The 16702-nt window shown below is 53.4% G+C and overlaps 6 protein-coding genes across 6 annotated transcripts; 4 read left to right on the top strand and 2 right to left on the bottom strand.

Moving 5' to 3' along the window:
- Positions 1-3531: 3531 nt before the first annotated feature.
- Positions 3532-6945, top strand: COL26b_003654 (uncharacterized protein; the record flags this gene model as incomplete). The annotated part of the gene is made up of 2 exons (XM_053176547.1): positions 3532-5974; positions 6023-6945. The coding sequence occupies 2 exons, from the start codon at positions 3532-3534 to the stop codon at positions 6943-6945; spliced, it is 3366 nt and encodes a 1121-aa protein (XP_053039634.1).
- A 401-nt stretch (positions 6946-7346) lies between these two features.
- COL26b_003653 (uncharacterized protein) lies at positions 7347-8165 on the bottom strand (the record flags this gene model as incomplete). Its single annotated transcript, XM_053176546.1, has 3 exons — positions 7347-7788; positions 7872-7978; positions 8127-8165. The coding sequence occupies 3 exons, from the start codon at positions 8163-8165 to the stop codon at positions 7347-7349; spliced, it is 588 nt and encodes a 195-aa protein (XP_053039633.1).
- Positions 8166-8657: 492 nt separating this feature from the next.
- Positions 8658-10692, top strand: COL26b_003652 (uncharacterized protein; the record flags this gene model as incomplete). The annotated part of the gene is made up of 2 exons (XM_053176545.1): positions 8658-8997; positions 9143-10692. The coding sequence occupies 2 exons, from the start codon at positions 8658-8660 to the stop codon at positions 10690-10692; spliced, it is 1890 nt and encodes a 629-aa protein (XP_053039632.1).
- Positions 10693-11508: 816 nt separating this feature from the next.
- Positions 11509-12089, top strand: COL26b_003651 (uncharacterized protein; the record flags this gene model as incomplete). The annotated part of the gene is made up of 2 exons (XM_053176544.1): positions 11509-11707; positions 11764-12089. 2 exons carry the CDS (start codon positions 11509-11511, stop codon positions 12087-12089), a joined length of 525 nt encoding a protein of 174 aa, XP_053039631.1.
- Positions 12090-12611: 522 nt separating this feature from the next.
- Positions 12612-13598, top strand: COL26b_003650 (uncharacterized protein; the record flags this gene model as incomplete). The annotated part of the gene is made up of 2 exons (XM_053176543.1): positions 12612-12799; positions 12959-13598. The coding sequence occupies 2 exons, from the start codon at positions 12612-12614 to the stop codon at positions 13596-13598; spliced, it is 828 nt and encodes a 275-aa protein (XP_053039630.1).
- A 196-nt stretch (positions 13599-13794) lies between these two features.
- On the bottom strand, positions 13795-16340 carry COL26b_003649 (uncharacterized protein; the record flags this gene model as incomplete). Its single annotated transcript, XM_053176542.1, has 2 exons — positions 13795-16130; positions 16232-16340. 2 exons carry the CDS (start codon positions 16338-16340, stop codon positions 13795-13797), a joined length of 2445 nt encoding a protein of 814 aa, XP_053039629.1.
- Positions 16341-16702: the final 362 nt, after the last annotated feature.

Here is a 16702-nt window from a genome sequence, read left to right as displayed (position 1 = left end):
TTTTAGGTCCTTTTTAATAGCTTCAATTGCAAAGATAATACGACTTTCATTTGAAGAAGAACTCATGGTCGTACGTAGAGGAAGGTTGTTGTGAAGGTGAAGAGTGTAGAATTAAGGAAAAGTGGGCGGCTCGCTATGATGGGCGACTCGCTATGCATATACGTTAGTATAATATATATATCTTACTAATAAGTATAAAGAATAATAAAATAGTCTCTTAAAATATAGAGATATAATTAATAATAGTTAGACTTTCTTTATTACTAAAGTTAAATGTTATAAGCTTAAATACTTTTTTTAATATATATTAATAACTTTATATCTATTAGTAATCTATTAGTAATCTATCTTATTTAAAAAAAAGTAATTTGTTAAAGTTCTAAATATTCTCTTATTTAATCTTAAAAATATTTAATATACTTTAATACTATTTAAACTATACTTTAATATATAAAATAGCTATTTCTACTACTCATCTATTTATTTTTTTAAACTTAAATATATTAAACTATATCTCTAAATACTTTTATATAAAGTTTAATAGCTATTTAATATAAAGAAAGCTTAATAGATAAGGTTTCTAAGTATATAAGAAGTAAGTATAATATATTAAGTTAGAATTAATAATTAGTATTTACTTAAAAAACCTCTCTAAAAGTTAATAGTAGTATAATAAAACCTTTTTCTTATTATTAGTTAATATTAGAAGCTTCTTTTTAATACTTTTTTAGTAATAATAAAAACTTATTAGCTTTTAGTAGAGCTATATACTTCTTAATTTAAAACTTAGGAACCTTAAATCAACAAAATATATTATTATATAATAAGTTTTTAATTATAAAGTATGTATAGTATATTTAACGTAATGAAATATATAATTTAGTAGTATTTTTATAGTTTTTACTAAAACTTTATTAAACTTTATATCCAAGTAAAAATAAGCATTATTTAATAATTCTAAAAGTATTAAATTAATTATATATATAGTTATTAAGATATTTAATAAATTATTAATTAGTAATAGTCTTAGTAAGGTATTTACTAGTTATAGGTTAAAGCATAGTTATAGGTAAAAAATCTAAGTTAGTAAGGAACGCTACTAATGAGGTAGCGTGGGCTCCACTATTGTCGAGGGGTAGCTGCTGGGGATGAAGTTGAAGGTGTAAGAGCAAGGCAGGACGAAACGGGGACCCACGACAGGCAGGAGGACACTGGAGCTTGGCGCAGCTGTCGGGAAGGAATTGGGGCAAGAGGAACAAACCTACCGGCCGTCCTCCAGCTTGCGGGGAAGTGCGACCTTGGGCCACCAGCGTGCAGCGCACCGAGTGCTAGCGGGAGGTAAGGCGCGCCGCAGCGAGAGGCCCCCCTGCAGACGGAATTGCAGGTCTCGGCGGTGGTTTAGGTTGGGGTTGCACTGAGCGATGCCCCTCGCCGGGTTGGGGAGAACCTGCTGGGAGAATGGGACCAATGCTTGGAGCCCAGAGGATGAGGCGAGGCAACCTTCCGCAGGTCAGGTCGCCTTGAGTCCCGAAGATCCCTGCTAAGGTGGTAGGCCAGGACCCTGATTAACAGGAAAAAAACATTTGAGGGTGACAAGGGGCCCAGGGGGCACGATATGGAAATTGCAGCATTTCTTATCGCTCCACAGGGTCCAGACTTTTTTGTTCTTCCTGTCGACGTTGACAGACGCGGTTCGCGTGGTGTTTGGTGTTTCTGGATACTCTAATTACACGAGGGTGTTTAGCAGTTCATGCAATGTATGCAAGGCGCTCCAAGAAAGGGACAGGCCTGCCCAGGCACCTCGTTAATGAGGCATCAGGGCCCCATTGTGTGTGATGTTATTGTGGTGCTAGGGATGTGACAGGGAGGTTCATTGGGAGCTGCGCACAGCCAGCCAGCCACGCTGAGTCGCGGGGGGGCCGGTTGGGTAATATCTCGGCCCAGGTGTTGCGATGATTCGCTCGCCCTAGGGACCTCGCGCCCAGCATCTGAATACGAGATGATGCGCCTGGCTGGGGCACCTTACCAGAACATTTCACCTTTTTCGCCCAGCAGCAGTTAGCAGCCAGCAGGGAGTAGGCAATCCACGGCCAACTGTGTCTTGTATCGGGAGACTGCCGCGTGGACGGATGTCCATTGTCCAGCTCAGGACCCGGGCTGCTCTGTGTCTGATGCCCTGCACACTGCATAAAGCCGTCATCTCACGGGGTTACGGATTATTCGAGACGTAATATGGAGAAGGGGACTCGGACGAGGGACGGCGACGGACGGGCATGGAAGGGGACGGGAAGCTCGATGGAAGGACTCTGTGAGCATCGTCAGGTAGAAGAAGGAGGAGCAACAACAACACTACATCCGAATGGATGCATGCACTTAGATGCAACACACTGACTGCACTGTCACTGTCACCGTCTGGCCTGATGCCTGCGTGCGCCGCGCAAATTGTTGGCTGGGACACTAAAGGGGTCAGTTCCATTAGCTGCCCTGCCTAAGTGCTCTGGTCCTGCAGTAGCCAACAACAAACAAACGACTCCAACGATGTGTTTAAGCACTATCTGCAGAATAAGGTCACTTGGCCGTCCGCGATGGCGCTTCTAATCATGTTATGGCCTTCAAGCTAATTCCAGCCCGTTGCAGCAATCCTGTAGCTGGCGCATCGGGAAATTCCTCCTTGCCTTTGCGCCTGCAGCAAAGATCCCTACTTGTATCGCAAACCATCTTCCTCCTGCAGAGCGGCCTGTCTCAGCCGACCTGACGATCCGACGTTGACTTACACACACAACAACATTAGACGAGACAAGAAGCAGGTGCAGAGCCTCCCTGTTGCGACCTTTGCCTGGCTATTACTACGTATTACATCCCTACTCCGCCAGCCATTTAGGAATGTCTATCGACTGAAGGCGCACACTCGGCAGCTCCAGCTCCAGCTCCAGCTCCAGCTCCAGCTCTTCAGCTGCTCCTCCTTCTCCCCCGTTGTGAACATCCCATCCCACTTTTACGTCCAGGTCATCTGCCTGTTGCCGTTCCCCGTCTTGCCTGTGTGCGCGTGTGCCGCAGGTCAGGTCCCAGTCAGTTTGCAGTGTCCTTCCCAAGTTCCTGCCTACCTGGCTTGAGTGCTTGGTTGGTTTTAACAATTAAATGAAAACCTTGCCTTCCTTGTCCTGTTTCGTTTATTCGTCCCTTCGTTTATACACCCAGCCCGCTGCGCGCATGCCGATTTGCTGCTTGCAGAGGCCCCAATGCTCCTGCCGTCGCAGACATTAGACGACGATCTGGACCTAGCCCGCAAATATGGCTCCTTGGTCGCAACGTCATGCTCCACCTCCTCGTCCTCCTCCTCTCCGTCGACCTTCCGCCGATGTTATCTCTCGGATACACAGCCCCTCCTCTTTAACTGCACCGCCTGGCCAGCTGGGACGACTGCCAGACTATGTGCTTTTGGATAATTCCCAACTGCATGCCGCCGACGAGAGCTCTTCCGAATCCGACTTCCACCCCAGACGTCCGCGGCGACCGACCCATTCCCGATCCATGAGCCACCCCTTTCCAGCGCTGTTCTCCAAAAAGAAGCGCCCTGAACCCACGACCTACGAGACCGACTCCGACTCCGATGATGCGCCCGTCATGACCAAGCCATTGGGGAACACGCAGAAAAACACACACAAGCGCGGTGGTGCCAACGGCAGCAGAGATGGCGGCAGCAGAGACTTTGCTACAGGCAACTGCATGACTTGCGGTTCCCTCGTGCGCTGGCCGCGTGACCTGAGGGTCTTCAAATGCACCGTGTGCCTCACCATTAATGACCTCCCTCCCGATCAGCAAGCGAGGGCCAACGCTGTTCCCAAATGGCTTCAGCGCCCGTCCCAGGATTCAACCTCGCCCCAGAAGCAACCTCCCCGCCCTGCCGACCGATACGAGGCCAGGCCCATTTCCCTCGACCAGACTAAGAGACTGATCCGGCAATGCATTCGCAACCACTTGACGAGAGCCATTAGGAGGACCTCGAGCTTTGAAGATGAGCGCCGCGAAGTTCTCGAGAAGCACCTGGCCCCTAGCCACGCGGACAATGGCGACCGCCCATGCACCTCGCGACAAATGGGCCCCGGACTTCACAGGCGGCAGAACAGTCACGACAACAGACCGGCCTACCTTTTCCCAGAACAGCGCACGCTGCACCCAAACCCACAACGAGTGCCCCCACCGTCCAGATCCTTCTCCTCTTCATATCCGGAACGGCCCCCCTCCATGCGGCAACTCGCGGCCGACGCTAGTGGACCCCGGCCCGCGGACCCGAGATGTTGGCAAGCTGATGATCCGAAGAGAATCTTCAAGCCTCTCGAGGACTACATCATGACCTGCTTCAACTCATTCCATTGTGTGAATTCGTCCTTCTTGTCTCGTCGCCCAGTCCCGGCAGTTCGGTCAGGGAGTGAGTCTGCTCAAAGACGACCCTCCCTTCCACGACCCGAGCCGAGGCATCCGGAACAGTACAGCGAGACCCCCATCATTGACCTCGATCCTAAACTGCTTCTGCTGGGAGACTTTGCCGAGAACGGGACATGGTGGACAGGCAGTCAGAGTCAGAGTCAAAGTGGGGCACGGCATAAGAGGTCGGCTTCACATCGAATTGATGAGACGCCGTCTTTCGTCACGCCTCGCTCTGCGCAGGTCGAGTGGAACGAAGTCGCTGAATGGTATCGAACGATACTCAACGCAGCTGAGTCTTGGATGGCCGTCTATGAAGAGATGAACCGAGAGGCAGGGGCCGGTGCTGAGCCGGGGACGCCAGTACCAGACCCTTTGTCGGCCACGGAGCTACGAGCTTTGGAGTCTCAGCTACTTCACGGACAGGAGCATACTCATAGAGCACTCCTGAAAGCCACGGAGAATCTGTTGAAACGACCTGGTCGCCCTATGACAGACCCCGAGGACCTGCGATTCCTCCTCATTGTCTTGGAAAACCCGCTCCTTCACGGCGAGCCAAACACTTTCCAGGGACAAGGGCGTCGGAAGGAGACGAGAAGACCTGACGTGCCCAAGCAAGAAGGTTCGGCTGTGAAGACTGGACCTGTTTCGGGACAACATTCCGTCATCATCAAACGAATTTTAGGCTTGATATCGAATTCGTCAAATACCTGTCAAAACCATCTTATTACTTGGTTCGCCCGGTATACAGAGTCCAGATTTATCAAAGCCAAAGATTTGGCCGCTGGCTTTTTGACATACAGGCTCATCCGACAGAATGAGAAGAAACAGGAAGTCAGGGTGGACATCACCGCTGGGTTGATTCCGAACATGAGTGCAGGTCACCACTCAGCCGCCTCGCTTCACGCGGCGCTTGGAAGTCAAAATGCTCCATCGAAAAAGCAAAAGGAGCAACCGAAGAAGATGGTTTACAACGAAGACTGGCAGATCAAAGCTGCCGCGCGGGTCTTGGCTCTCATATTTGCGGCCAATAACATGACGCACATTCGACGGCCAGATCAGACGGCAAGCACTTCCAGTAGCACCACCCACCGAGGCGGTATTCAGGCGCACGGGCAAATCATTCCGACGAGCGACTTTTACAACACCATGATTGACTACACCGACCTAGTGGCCGAATTCGAGGCCTGGGAATCGAAACGGGGCCGGTTTTCTTTCTGCCAGTACCCGTTCCTGTTGAGTATGTGGGCGAAGTCTCAGATTCTAGAGCATGATGCCCGCAGACAGCAAATGACCAAAGCTCGGGATGCCTTCTTTGATAGCATAATGACGCGGCGGGCTGTCACTCAGTTTCTAGTGCTCGATGTTCGAAGAGAGTGCCTTGTGGATGACAGCCTGAAGGCGGTGAGCGAAGTCATTGGAAGCGGTAGCGAAGACATCAAGAAGGGGTTGCGCATCGTTTTCAAGGGCGAGGAGGGCCTCGATGCCGGCGGTCTAAAGAAAGAATGGTTTCTACTCCTCGTCCGGGAGGTTTTTAACCCTGACCATGGTAAGTTCTGCCCTGTATCTTTTCAGCACTTGTCTGACATGTGCGTAGGCATGTTCATCTACGACGAGGACTCCCAGTTCTGCTATTTCAACCCCAACTCCTTCGAGACCTCTGACCAGTACTTCCTGGTTGGCGTCGTGATGGGTCTGGCCATCTACAACTCGACCATCCTGGACGTGGCATTGCCACCTTTCGCTTTCCGCAAGCTTCTTGCGTCTGCGCCTAGCTCTTCAACCGGGCCTTCCGCCCATCCCCGACCAAGTATGAATTACACCCTGGAGGATCTCGCAGAATACCGTCCACGACTAGCGGCGGGACTACGACAATTGCTAGAGGTTGACGGCGATGTTGAGGAAACTTTCCAGCTCGACTTTGTTGTCGATGTTGAGAAGTACGGGATCATTACTCAAGTACCTCTCTGCCCAGGCGGAGAGAGAAAGGCAGTGACCAACGCCAATAAGTGGGAGTACGTGAATCTCTATGTTCGGTACCTGCTTGAGACAGCAGTCACGCGCCAATTCGAGCCTTTCAAGCGTGGTTTCTACACTGTCTGTGGAGGCAACGCCTTGTCACTGTTCAGGCCGGAAGAAATTGAATTGCTGGTGAGAGGTTCAGACACAGCACTCGACGTGGATGCTCTCAGAGGTGTGGCCGAATACGACAATTGGGGGACCAAGACTCCTGACGGTGTCGAACCGGTCGTTGGCTGGTTTTGGGAAACCTTCAAGGAGGCGACACCAGACGAACAGAGGAAGCTGCTGTCCTTTATTACGGGCACTGATCGAGTGCCGGCAATGGGAGCTGCTCTGCTTCCCATCAAGATAACGTGTTTGGGCGAAGATGAGAACAGGTATCCCATTGCTCGAACATGCTTTAACATGTTGTCCTTGCGGCGCTACGGGTCTAGGGAAAGATTGGAACAAATGTTATGGACTGCTGTCCACGAGAGCGAGGGCTTTGGACTGAAATAATTGTATCACGCGTCAACGACACAGAAATCATTAGCATCCGGAGTTACAGACAACGGCTCTGAAGCCGTCTGAGGGTATTGAAATGCATCTAGATAGGGTGGCAGCAAGATTCGCACCGGCTCGCAGCCTGTCGGGTTTCTTTTTGGTTTGGCTTTGGCCTTTTCTTGGATGTACATGGGTGTAAGCCCTCATTACCTTATAATGAACAAAACAAGACTTTTCTTTGTCGTCACTCCCGATCTCCATGCGTCCATAGCACAGTGACCAGAGTCGGCCCTAATGGCAGGTGTATGTCAATCATGAAGCTGTCCATGGAGCCCCCGGTCCATGTAGAGATTCTTTTTGGTACATTTTGTACATGGTATTCATACATTTTCCTCCTCGCACCGTCGTTCGTAGGCTTATACGGCAACCTCGGCACGCGCCTTGTCCAACATCGCCTTCTGCTTCTTCGCCTCCTCGCGGATCTTTGCATTGGCGACCCGATCCTTCTCTCCCTTCACGCGCAACTTCTCCACCTCTTCCATCTCCCGAAGCTCCTCTTCGGTAGGGGTTACGGGAGTGGCCTCAGCCTCGGCGATGAAGCGCTCCAGAATCTCTTCGGAGCGCTTGTCCTTGATGTCGAGCTTGACGACACGCTCGTTCTCTGTGGGTTCTGGGGCTTTGCTTCCGTCCATGGCGGAAGAGGGGTTCTGGGGTAGCGTTGCGGGGTCGATGGGTGCGCCCTTGCTGAAGTAGATGTGCATCATGGCGGCGCCCTCGTTTGTGGCTTTGCGGTTCACGATCATGGGGACGGCGGGGTTGTGGTACTTTAAGCGACGGAGCATGTTCTGCCAGAACTTTCTGTACTGCGGTATCAGCATCTGTTCGTAGGAGCCGTCCCATGCGCCGGTGAGCATGGAGGGGTGCAGTGAGGGTTGACGGACCTGGGCCCCATGTGGCCGCCTTCCATGGTCTTGGCGAACTCAATGTGTATCCTTGTGACATTGGGAGGGAGGATGGCGGCGCCGGGGCCGTGGCGTACCGAAAGGATCTGCAAGAGGTTTTCGTGTCAATTGGAGCCATCCGGGAATCGTGAATCGGGTTCTCGAGCGATCATATGTACCTTCTATTCAGACTGTTAGCTTCATGTTGAAGTCGTTTTGCGCAGGAGTGAAAATCCTCAAAATTTCAACACTTACAGCTCTGAGAGCATGCCATCTCTTTCCTACGTTGACCATCTTGGCGGCTGTCTGAGAAGTCTCCAGATATCTGACTACCCAGAGGAACTACTGCTTCACCCACTTCAGGACCTCGATCTCTTAGTCGCGTGGTCGAGATGCTGGAAAATTGCTGCGACCCTTGCGTTGAAACGGGCCGGGATTATCCGGATAAGAAAAAAAGTTGGGGTGCTTATCGCGCAAGCTTGGACCGGGATCTACAGGAATTTTTGAGCTGGGGGGTCGAATGCGAGAATCTTAGAGAAAAACACTCCAAATTCGTTAATACATGCAACTTTTTCTGGGTGATTGCTTTCCTGGACGAGTATGCATCGCGCGCTGTCGTCAAGGTGGCTTCGTAGCGCGCTGAGCATTGGCGACCGGGCCGCTCTGGCTGAGGTGCCAGTGTACCTCTGCCCAAGCCTCAGCGTAGCTAGCACGCGACACACTTTTGCGCCGGCAGATGCGCATCGAAGGCTTCCCTACAGGCAGCAAAGATGTGTGCATAACGAGATGGTCCCTGCTACCGAGCTCACGCCCGAACAAATTCTCGCGAAACCGCCGGTCGACGAGTCTGCGCACGTCCTGGCCAAGAACCTGCCCTTGATATGCAGTGGGTGCGGGGCACTGAGCCAAACGGCTGAGCCTGGACAGGCTGGTTACTACGATCTGAAAAGGAGGGCGGTACGAGAATATGTCACCATGGAGGAAGAGAAGGCTGGGAGGGAAGCGCAAGAGGAGGACGCGGTTGTTGAAGCGGCACTGCAGAATCTGGGCGAGGAGAAGCTTAAGGAGCTGGGACTTGATCCTCGCTCTTTGCGCTATGGGGAGGAATTGGAGTCGAACAGGCCCGGTATGTGTTGCTTGGAAGCTTGAGATGGACATCTGCTAACGCAACGTAGTTAAAGGACCGACGTCTTGGAGAGTGCCGCTCTGCGACCGATGTCATAGGCTCGTCCACCACCACGAGGGCGAACCCATCTACCACCCGAGCATAGACTCCCTACGCGAGACGATCGAAGAGTCGCCGTTCAAGAAGAACTACATCTACCACATTATCGATGCCGCCGACTTTCCCATGTCGTTCATCCCGAAGTTGCACATGCTCCTCGACGCCAACCTCAAGCATCGCAACCGTAGGAACAAGGCGGGCCGGTACTACAGGGATCGCATGTTCAACATAGACTTCGTCATTACCCGTTCGGATCTGCTCGCGCCACAGGCGGAGATGGTGGATAGGATGATGCCGTACATGCGCGAGGTGCTGCGCCGCTCCTTGGGCAAGTTCGGAAAGCTCGTCACGCTCGGTAACGTGAGCTGTGTCAGCGCGAAGAGGGGATGGTGGACCAAGCCGCTGAAGGACAAGATTTATAAACGTGGAGGGGCTGGGTGGATGGTTGGTAAGGTCAATGTCGGGAAGAGCCAGCTGTTTGATGCTGTGTTTCCCAAGGGTACCACCGCCGGCATCTCCCTGAAAACCCCGATCAACATTTCCCTTTTCGCGAAAGAGGAGGACGGTCTGAATGAGCGCTACGTGACGGAAGATGTGGAAGACGACATGCGCCTGGATGAGACGTCTATGTTGCCGCCCGTTCGACCAGAGACCAACTACCCCGAGATGCCTACGGTTTCAACTCTCCCTGGTACTACGGCATCTCCCATCCGTATACCCTTCGGCAACGGAAAGGGCGAGCTGATTGATCTTCCTGGTGTTGCTCGTTCGAACTTGGAGAACTACGTGAAGCCTGAACACAGGTCGTCCCTGGTCATGGAGTCAAGAATCAAGCCGCAGCAGCATAGCCTGAACAGTAAACAGTCTCTCATCCTCGGCGGCGGTCTGATTCGCATCACCCCGCAGACCCCCGGTCTGGTCTTCCTTGCATACAACTTCACACCTCTCCCCGAACACAAGACCTCCACCGAAAAGGCCATCGAGTTCCAAGCAGAGACGCGAGAGGCGCCCCTCAAGGTGGAAAAGCTCACAATCCAAGGAATCGGCGAGACAATCAAGCTTGCCGGAACCTTCAAGCTCAATCATGATGTGACCAAGGAGCGCTCTGGTCCTCTGACTCGCAAGGACGTTGGCAACATGAAGGTCGAGGATCTCCCGTGGCGTGTCCTGGCCACCGACATCCTCATCGAAGGCTGCGGCTGGATCGAGATCGTGGCACAGGTGCGGACGAGGCACATGTTCGACGGGATGTCTTCGTTCCTCGAGCAATCAGAGCCGGAGTCTCTGGAGGAGCCTGAACCCGAACCTGAATCTGAGGCCGTTGATCCGTTTCTCAAGATGGAGCAGGCGGCAGAGCAGCATGCTGTGTCAAAGGAGAAGCCCAAGCCCGCCGCCGAACCCGAGAACCCGGAGCCGAATTGGCCCGTCGTCGAGGTCTACTCCCCCGAGGGCAAGTTCATTGGCGAGCGTCTTCCCATGAACGCGTGGTTGATCAACAAGCCGCCCAAGAAGGACATCAAGGCTCGTCCTCGTAAGAGTATGAAGGGTGCGAAGAAGGCGGCGAAGCAGGCCAAGAGGGCTGCTGCTGCGTCGTAGCGCTGTGTAACTGTAGCATATTCTGTACATCATCACTCCATGTACATCATCTGAAGACATGAATAATGAGAGTTCATCGTATGATTGACGCGTTTATTGAAAATGGGCCGTGTAACCAAGTGACGACGCCAGAGACCATGTAGGCCATTGGTAGTTTAGCCGTGGCAGGATAGGAAACATGGTTAGTTGTGTACGCCGATTGTTTAGCAAAGACACTTGACCACGTGTGAGGGACGTAGGACTACATTGAATATCTGATATGAGCAAATCACACCATGACATCAACTGCCCTCGGAATCAGCGATTGCGATTCTGAAAATAATCTGGCCTGCTTTCAATCCTAATGACGAAGAAAAGCCACTGTTTACATACCGGCCCGGACCGTTGAGACACCCGGTTCCGGAAGTTGACGACCCGGCGTGCCATCGGGCGGCTGGACCGGGTGTACCTCCGATGTGGGGCCCAGGAATGACGTGGGGTACCATGGACTTTCAGTTGCATGCCAGAAAAATAACAAAAACGCATCCCACCTTCTTTCGCAGGCCAATGTTCTAGAGCCTCCCCCCAACACCAATTACAAACCACGACGACCCCTGAATATCTTCGATCCTCCTCACCGCAACAGATCCACGCGGCTTTTGACTCTCGGGCACGAAACCACAGCGACACTACGACTCAGTGCTGCAGCGTATTCTGCCATTCGAGAAATTTCCGCGGGGTAATCTTGCTGAGGATTTATTGGTGCGGAACGCCTCAATTAACGGCACACGACCAACCACACACACCGACTTCTCTTTCTGTCACCACACAGCGAACATGGCGGCCGTGCAAGATCCACAACAACGCTCGACTCCCGGCCCGTCGCAAACGCAGACGGAGACGACGAATACCCAGAGCCGGACTGGTACGCAGGCGATCTTGCGACTGAGAGGTGCGCATGCGCCCTCCAGGCCGTCGGTGAGGTGGGCGGAGGACGTTGTCGACAATGAGGGTCTTGGACGCAAGAGTTCAAAAGGTAAGCCTGCGCCGCCTTTCTCCGCGCATTTTCAATCTCTAATAATTCGTCAATAGTCTGCTGCATCTACCACCGTCCCAAAGGCGTCGACGAATCCAGCGATGAGTCGTCTTCCGATTCCTCTTCAGACTCAGATTCCGACTCCGACGGCGGTGGCAGGAGGAGGGTACCTTCGGCCGACCACAAGGGCAAGGGGAAGAGTAACAAGAAGCAGAACCACGACTGTGACGATCATGATGGCCATAGCCATGGCAGGAAATCTGATCGCGACGGCAAGCAGAAGAGAAGGCCGAGTCCCAACGCGTATGAGAGGGTGCCGAAGCCGCCCAAGCCCAGAGACGAGGCGGGCGAGGGAAGCAAGGAGCCGCAGTCAAAGGCTTGACTAAAGTGTCCATGATTACACTGTTTTGCATGCATTGGTTGGCGTTGGGTTGGTTCTTATGACTTACAGGCATACCGCCCCTGGTGAGGGCGAGCGAGACTAAGAGGATATACGCTAGAAGTATTCACGTAGAGGCTTCTGAGTCTACCTGGTACACGAAGTTGAGGTGGTTTACAAGGGTTCCCGCAAACATGCGGGTGTAGCTTCATGAAAGATCCTATGACTTCCTGTTCCGTCTGATCGCAAATAGGTACATGGCATTATTCATGCTGGTCGCGAGGGCGACGGGCGCTGTCAGGCTATCCCCGCAGCATGGCCGGCGGCGGCCGTGGGGAAAATCGCATCCCACTTCGTTCACTGAAATAGGTACCTTTATCGATAAGCTCACTGACCCCGCGACCCTTAAACCTCCCACAACCCCTCCAGTTGAAGCTCTCCGGACGAACTCATCCTTCTTCAAATCGTAGTATACCCAACTTTCCGCATTTCTCTTGTCTTCTGTACCATTCAATTGCACCAAACATGTCTCACACGCACTCCCACGATGGCCCTGCCGGTCACTCCCACTCCCACGACGGAGGCTTCAATGCCCAGGAGCACGGCCACTCCCATGAGATCCTCGACGGTCCTGGAAGCTACCTTGGTCGCGAAATGCCCATTGTCGAGGGCAGAACCTGGGCTGACAGGGCTTTCACCATCGGTATTGGAGGGTAAGTCAAGCTGCGCAGCTTGGGTGATTCTGGAGCTTGAAAACCGCTCAGCACCTTTCCGTTCCTGGAAATAACGATGGGACTCCTCTCAAGCCATCCACACCAATTAGCTGTTCCATTGAGACATACGAGAGCTCGCGCGTGCTGACCAAGCTCCAGACCCGTCGGCTCCGGCAAGACCGCCCTGATGCTCGCCCTCTGCAACGCCCTCCGCGAAAAGTACAACATCGCCGCCGTCACAAACGACATCTTCACCCGCGAGGACGCCGAGTTCCTCACCCGCCACAAGGCCCTCCCCGCCCCGCGCATCCGCGCCATTGAGACCGGCGGCTGCCCTCACGCCGCCGTGCGCGAGGACATCTCTGCCAACCTCGCCGCCCTTGAGGACCTGCACCGCGAGTTCGATACCGATCTGCTGCTGATCGAGTCCGGAGGCGACAACCTGGCGGCTAACTACTCGCGCGAGCTGGCGGACTACATCATCTACGTTATCGATGTGTCTGGAGGCGACAAGATCCCCCGCAAGGGCGGCCCGGGTATCACCCAGAGTGATCTGCTGATTGTGAACAAGACGGACCTGGCGGAGATTGTCGGTGCGGACCTTGGTGTCATGGAGAGGGACGCGCGCAAGATGCGCGAGGGAGGCCCAACTGTTTTCGCGCAAGTGAAGAAGAACGTTGGTGTTGATCACATTGTCAACCTCATCATCAGCGCGTGGAAGGCTGCCGGCGCGGAGGAGCAGCGCAAGTCGGTTGGTGGATCCAGGCCGACGGAGGGACTGGACACTCTCAATGCGTAAAAAGGGGGGAACAAGGAGCGTGGAAAGTTGATCATTCATTCGGCCTGTCGAAAGGGGGTGAAAAGTAACATGAACCTTGAACTCCGGCATTGGCATCAGGCTTGTATCTACAGCCGACGTTACTGCTAATATCTATATTTTTCCCGGAGCCTTTTTTGATATATCCATGTCATGAGCTTTTTTTTAATTTGTTCCTTCATTCCATCATCACATCACCCTCCTCGGACTGGCCAGCACCAGCCTCGAGAAGAGGTCCCTCAATGGGAATAGCGTTACGAGGCCACACACGCTTGTACAGACTGACACCGATGGAGTCCTGTGGGTTGATGCGGCCATCGAACGTCGCCTTGAAGTATCCGTGGGTGCCGAGGGGCTCCTTGACGAAACCGCTGCGGCCGCGCTTCGTCCACAGCGGCAAAGCCTTGAACCACTCAACGTCCTCACGGTTGAAGAACATGTAGCGGATCGTGACGATCTTCTTGTGGATGTGATACGGGTGGCCGGTGAGAATGACCCGCTTGGCAATAACGCGGTTCGTCGAAGGCGGCAGAGCGGTACCCGTGGCGATGAGGGTGAGTCCGATGGTCGACTCGTTCTCCGCCTCTTCCGAACCCTCGGCCACAGGCTCGGAGCGCTTGAAGAAGAGCACAGGCACGGCACCCCATGTGATGGGACCCATGAATGTGGCAACGGCGGACTGGCCTGGGTGAAGATACCGGCAGAACTTGTGCACGTCGTTGGGGGTGTTGCCCGGCTGGGAGAAGACGGGCTTGACAGTGAAGCGGCGAGGTCCGCACTGCACGATGAGCTCCTCCTTGGCCTTGATGGAGCGGTGGTAGTCAGCGCTGAGGTTGATGAGGTAGTTGACAGCCGTCTTCTTCTGCTCGTGGCGCAGGAGAGAGAAGAGAGTAACTGGCCGGCTTGGGTCGTAGGACTTCTCGAATGTCGCCGGAACGCCCCTGAGGTGAACGTGGACGCGCGTACCAGGAGCAACACCGCCAACGAGAGCCTCGCGGGTGGTGCGGGAGCGGGAAGCCTGGTAGTCGGGGATCCGGAGCAGCTTGCGCCATTCTTCCGGCTCGAAAGCCTTATCCTCGTCCTGAACCCACTCACTCGTGCGCAGGGACTTGAGACCTCTGTATCTTTGGAGACGCTCACGAGCGAGCACGTTGGGGTGCAGCTCGATCTCGTCAGGGAACTCCTTGTCTTCTTCGACCTCATCGCTCTTCCTGGCACGGTAGGCCGCCAGGCCCTTGGCGTCCTCCTCCTCATCAGGCTCGATGAACATTTCTGACTTGCCGCCGTATTCTGAGGGGGCAGCCTCGGTGGGCTCCTTTGGTGCGTAGCCCTCGAAGCCGTCTTCAGGGCGGGCTTCATCCTCCTCGCTGTTCTCATCCTGCATCTCGAAATCTTCCATGTCCGATCCATCGTCGGACACGTCGTCACCGAGATACCACGCCGCTTGGTAGTTAGACGTTCCCTTGGGGACTCTGGTCTTTAGCCTGTTGTTCTCCTCTCCGTCATCGTCGGAGAAGTAGTGGTGGTCGTCAAGCAACACGCCCTTCTTGATCGTGGGAGGCTCGTTGTCCTCCATCTCATCATCATCCATCACGGCGTCGGGCGCCAGCTCAGCCAGGTCATCCTGGTCTTCATCAGGGGTATCAAGAACTTTCTCCGCCTCTTCTTCCTCCACCGCCATCTCGCCCTTCTTAGTCTGCTTCGGCAAAGGCGCAGAAGTGATCTTTTCGATCTGGAATGTGCCGTAGTCGCCAAGCTGGATCAAACGGTTGGCCTTCAGGCCTCTTCCTCTCACGATACCGGTAACAACGGTCGAGTCAAGGCCCGAGTTGGGGAACTTGATCTCCTCGGCCAACAGCCAACTCCTGTCCTCGCGCCACCTGACGCCCTTCGGTGTGGTGTTGCAGAGAGAGCGCATGAGGTTGGAGCATTCTTGCCTGTTCTCCAGGCTGTAAAGCTTCTCCTGCTCAGGGTGAAAGTGGGTGATGTATGACTTGAGAGAGGCGAGAGTCGACGTCTTCTGCTTCGCCGGCTCAATCTTATCCAAGCCGTAGACAACGGTGAAGAGCGTCGACAGACCCTGGCTCTCCAGACCACGCAGCATCAGCTCACCGAGGTCGTCCACCTCGATGTCAGCCGAGAGCATGACCACTACGAAGTCGGCAACCCGGGTGGCGTCCAGAACAGCATTCAAGTCGCGCTTGAGGGGGATGTACTGCAACTTCTGCTTGAACCGGTCGACCGGAACTCGGAACGGCGTCTCCAACACCTCGACCTCGATGTCCAAACTGTTGTTCAACTGCTTGATGGCGGTCGCGGCGTTGCCGTCCTTGCACAGGGGCACAACAGCGACAGTCCTGGGGGCTCCATCTTTTCCGGCAAAAATCGACGTCTCCTCCAAATGCTCCTTGCGCTTCGCGATCTGGCGCTGCTTGGCCTGGTTTCTTCGGTCGAACTTGGACATGACTTGCTGGTGGGGTGTCTTTCGCTGGCCGCGCTCGCCTCCGAGTCTGCCTGTAGAGAGACAGTCAGTTTCTTATATGTTCTTGCGACAAAAAACACCACTCGAGCGCTCCGAAGTTTTGTGCGGGGAGAAATTTTGGGGATTTGCAAACCTTTGGCGGCGTCCCTCAGCGCACCCTTGGATGCATGCTTGCCTGACTTGAAGGACTTGTTGACTTGCTTGGTGGTTGGTCGATGAGAGTGACTCACCGAGGCAGACATGTTGCCGTCGCCTCCAGCCTTGAATCGAAAAGGTAATGAAGCCAGTTTGGGCGCAAGTTGCTCGCACGACGACTGAGAAAATCGGTGTGACAGCACTCAAAGCGACCCCGAATTTGGACTCGAATTTCGGTTTTGCGCCTGTGATGGCGGGGTTGTTCAAAAAATTCCAGTGCACTTGTGCGCTATCGATAAGCCCCATTAAAAAATGTCTGCGCCAATTGGGTGCCGTCACCGACAGTGGAATGTCAGTGCGAGGAAAGAGTTCCGATAAGATAAAGAAATTTTGCTGGACCGCCCGGTACATGGTGCAAAAGTTGCTGCTGCTGATCTCTCAATTCCGGGTCTCGCTTTTTTTACCACCC

The sequence above is a fragment of the Colletotrichum chrysophilum genome, assembly GCF_026319265.1.
Source record: "Colletotrichum chrysophilum strain AFK26 chromosome Unknown scaffold_20, whole genome shotgun sequence".
Classification (NCBI taxonomy): domain Eukaryota; kingdom Fungi; phylum Ascomycota; class Sordariomycetes; order Glomerellales; family Glomerellaceae; genus Colletotrichum; species Colletotrichum chrysophilum.
Note: the sequence above shows the minus strand (reverse complement) of the source record. Positions and strands in the feature narration are given on the sequence as shown.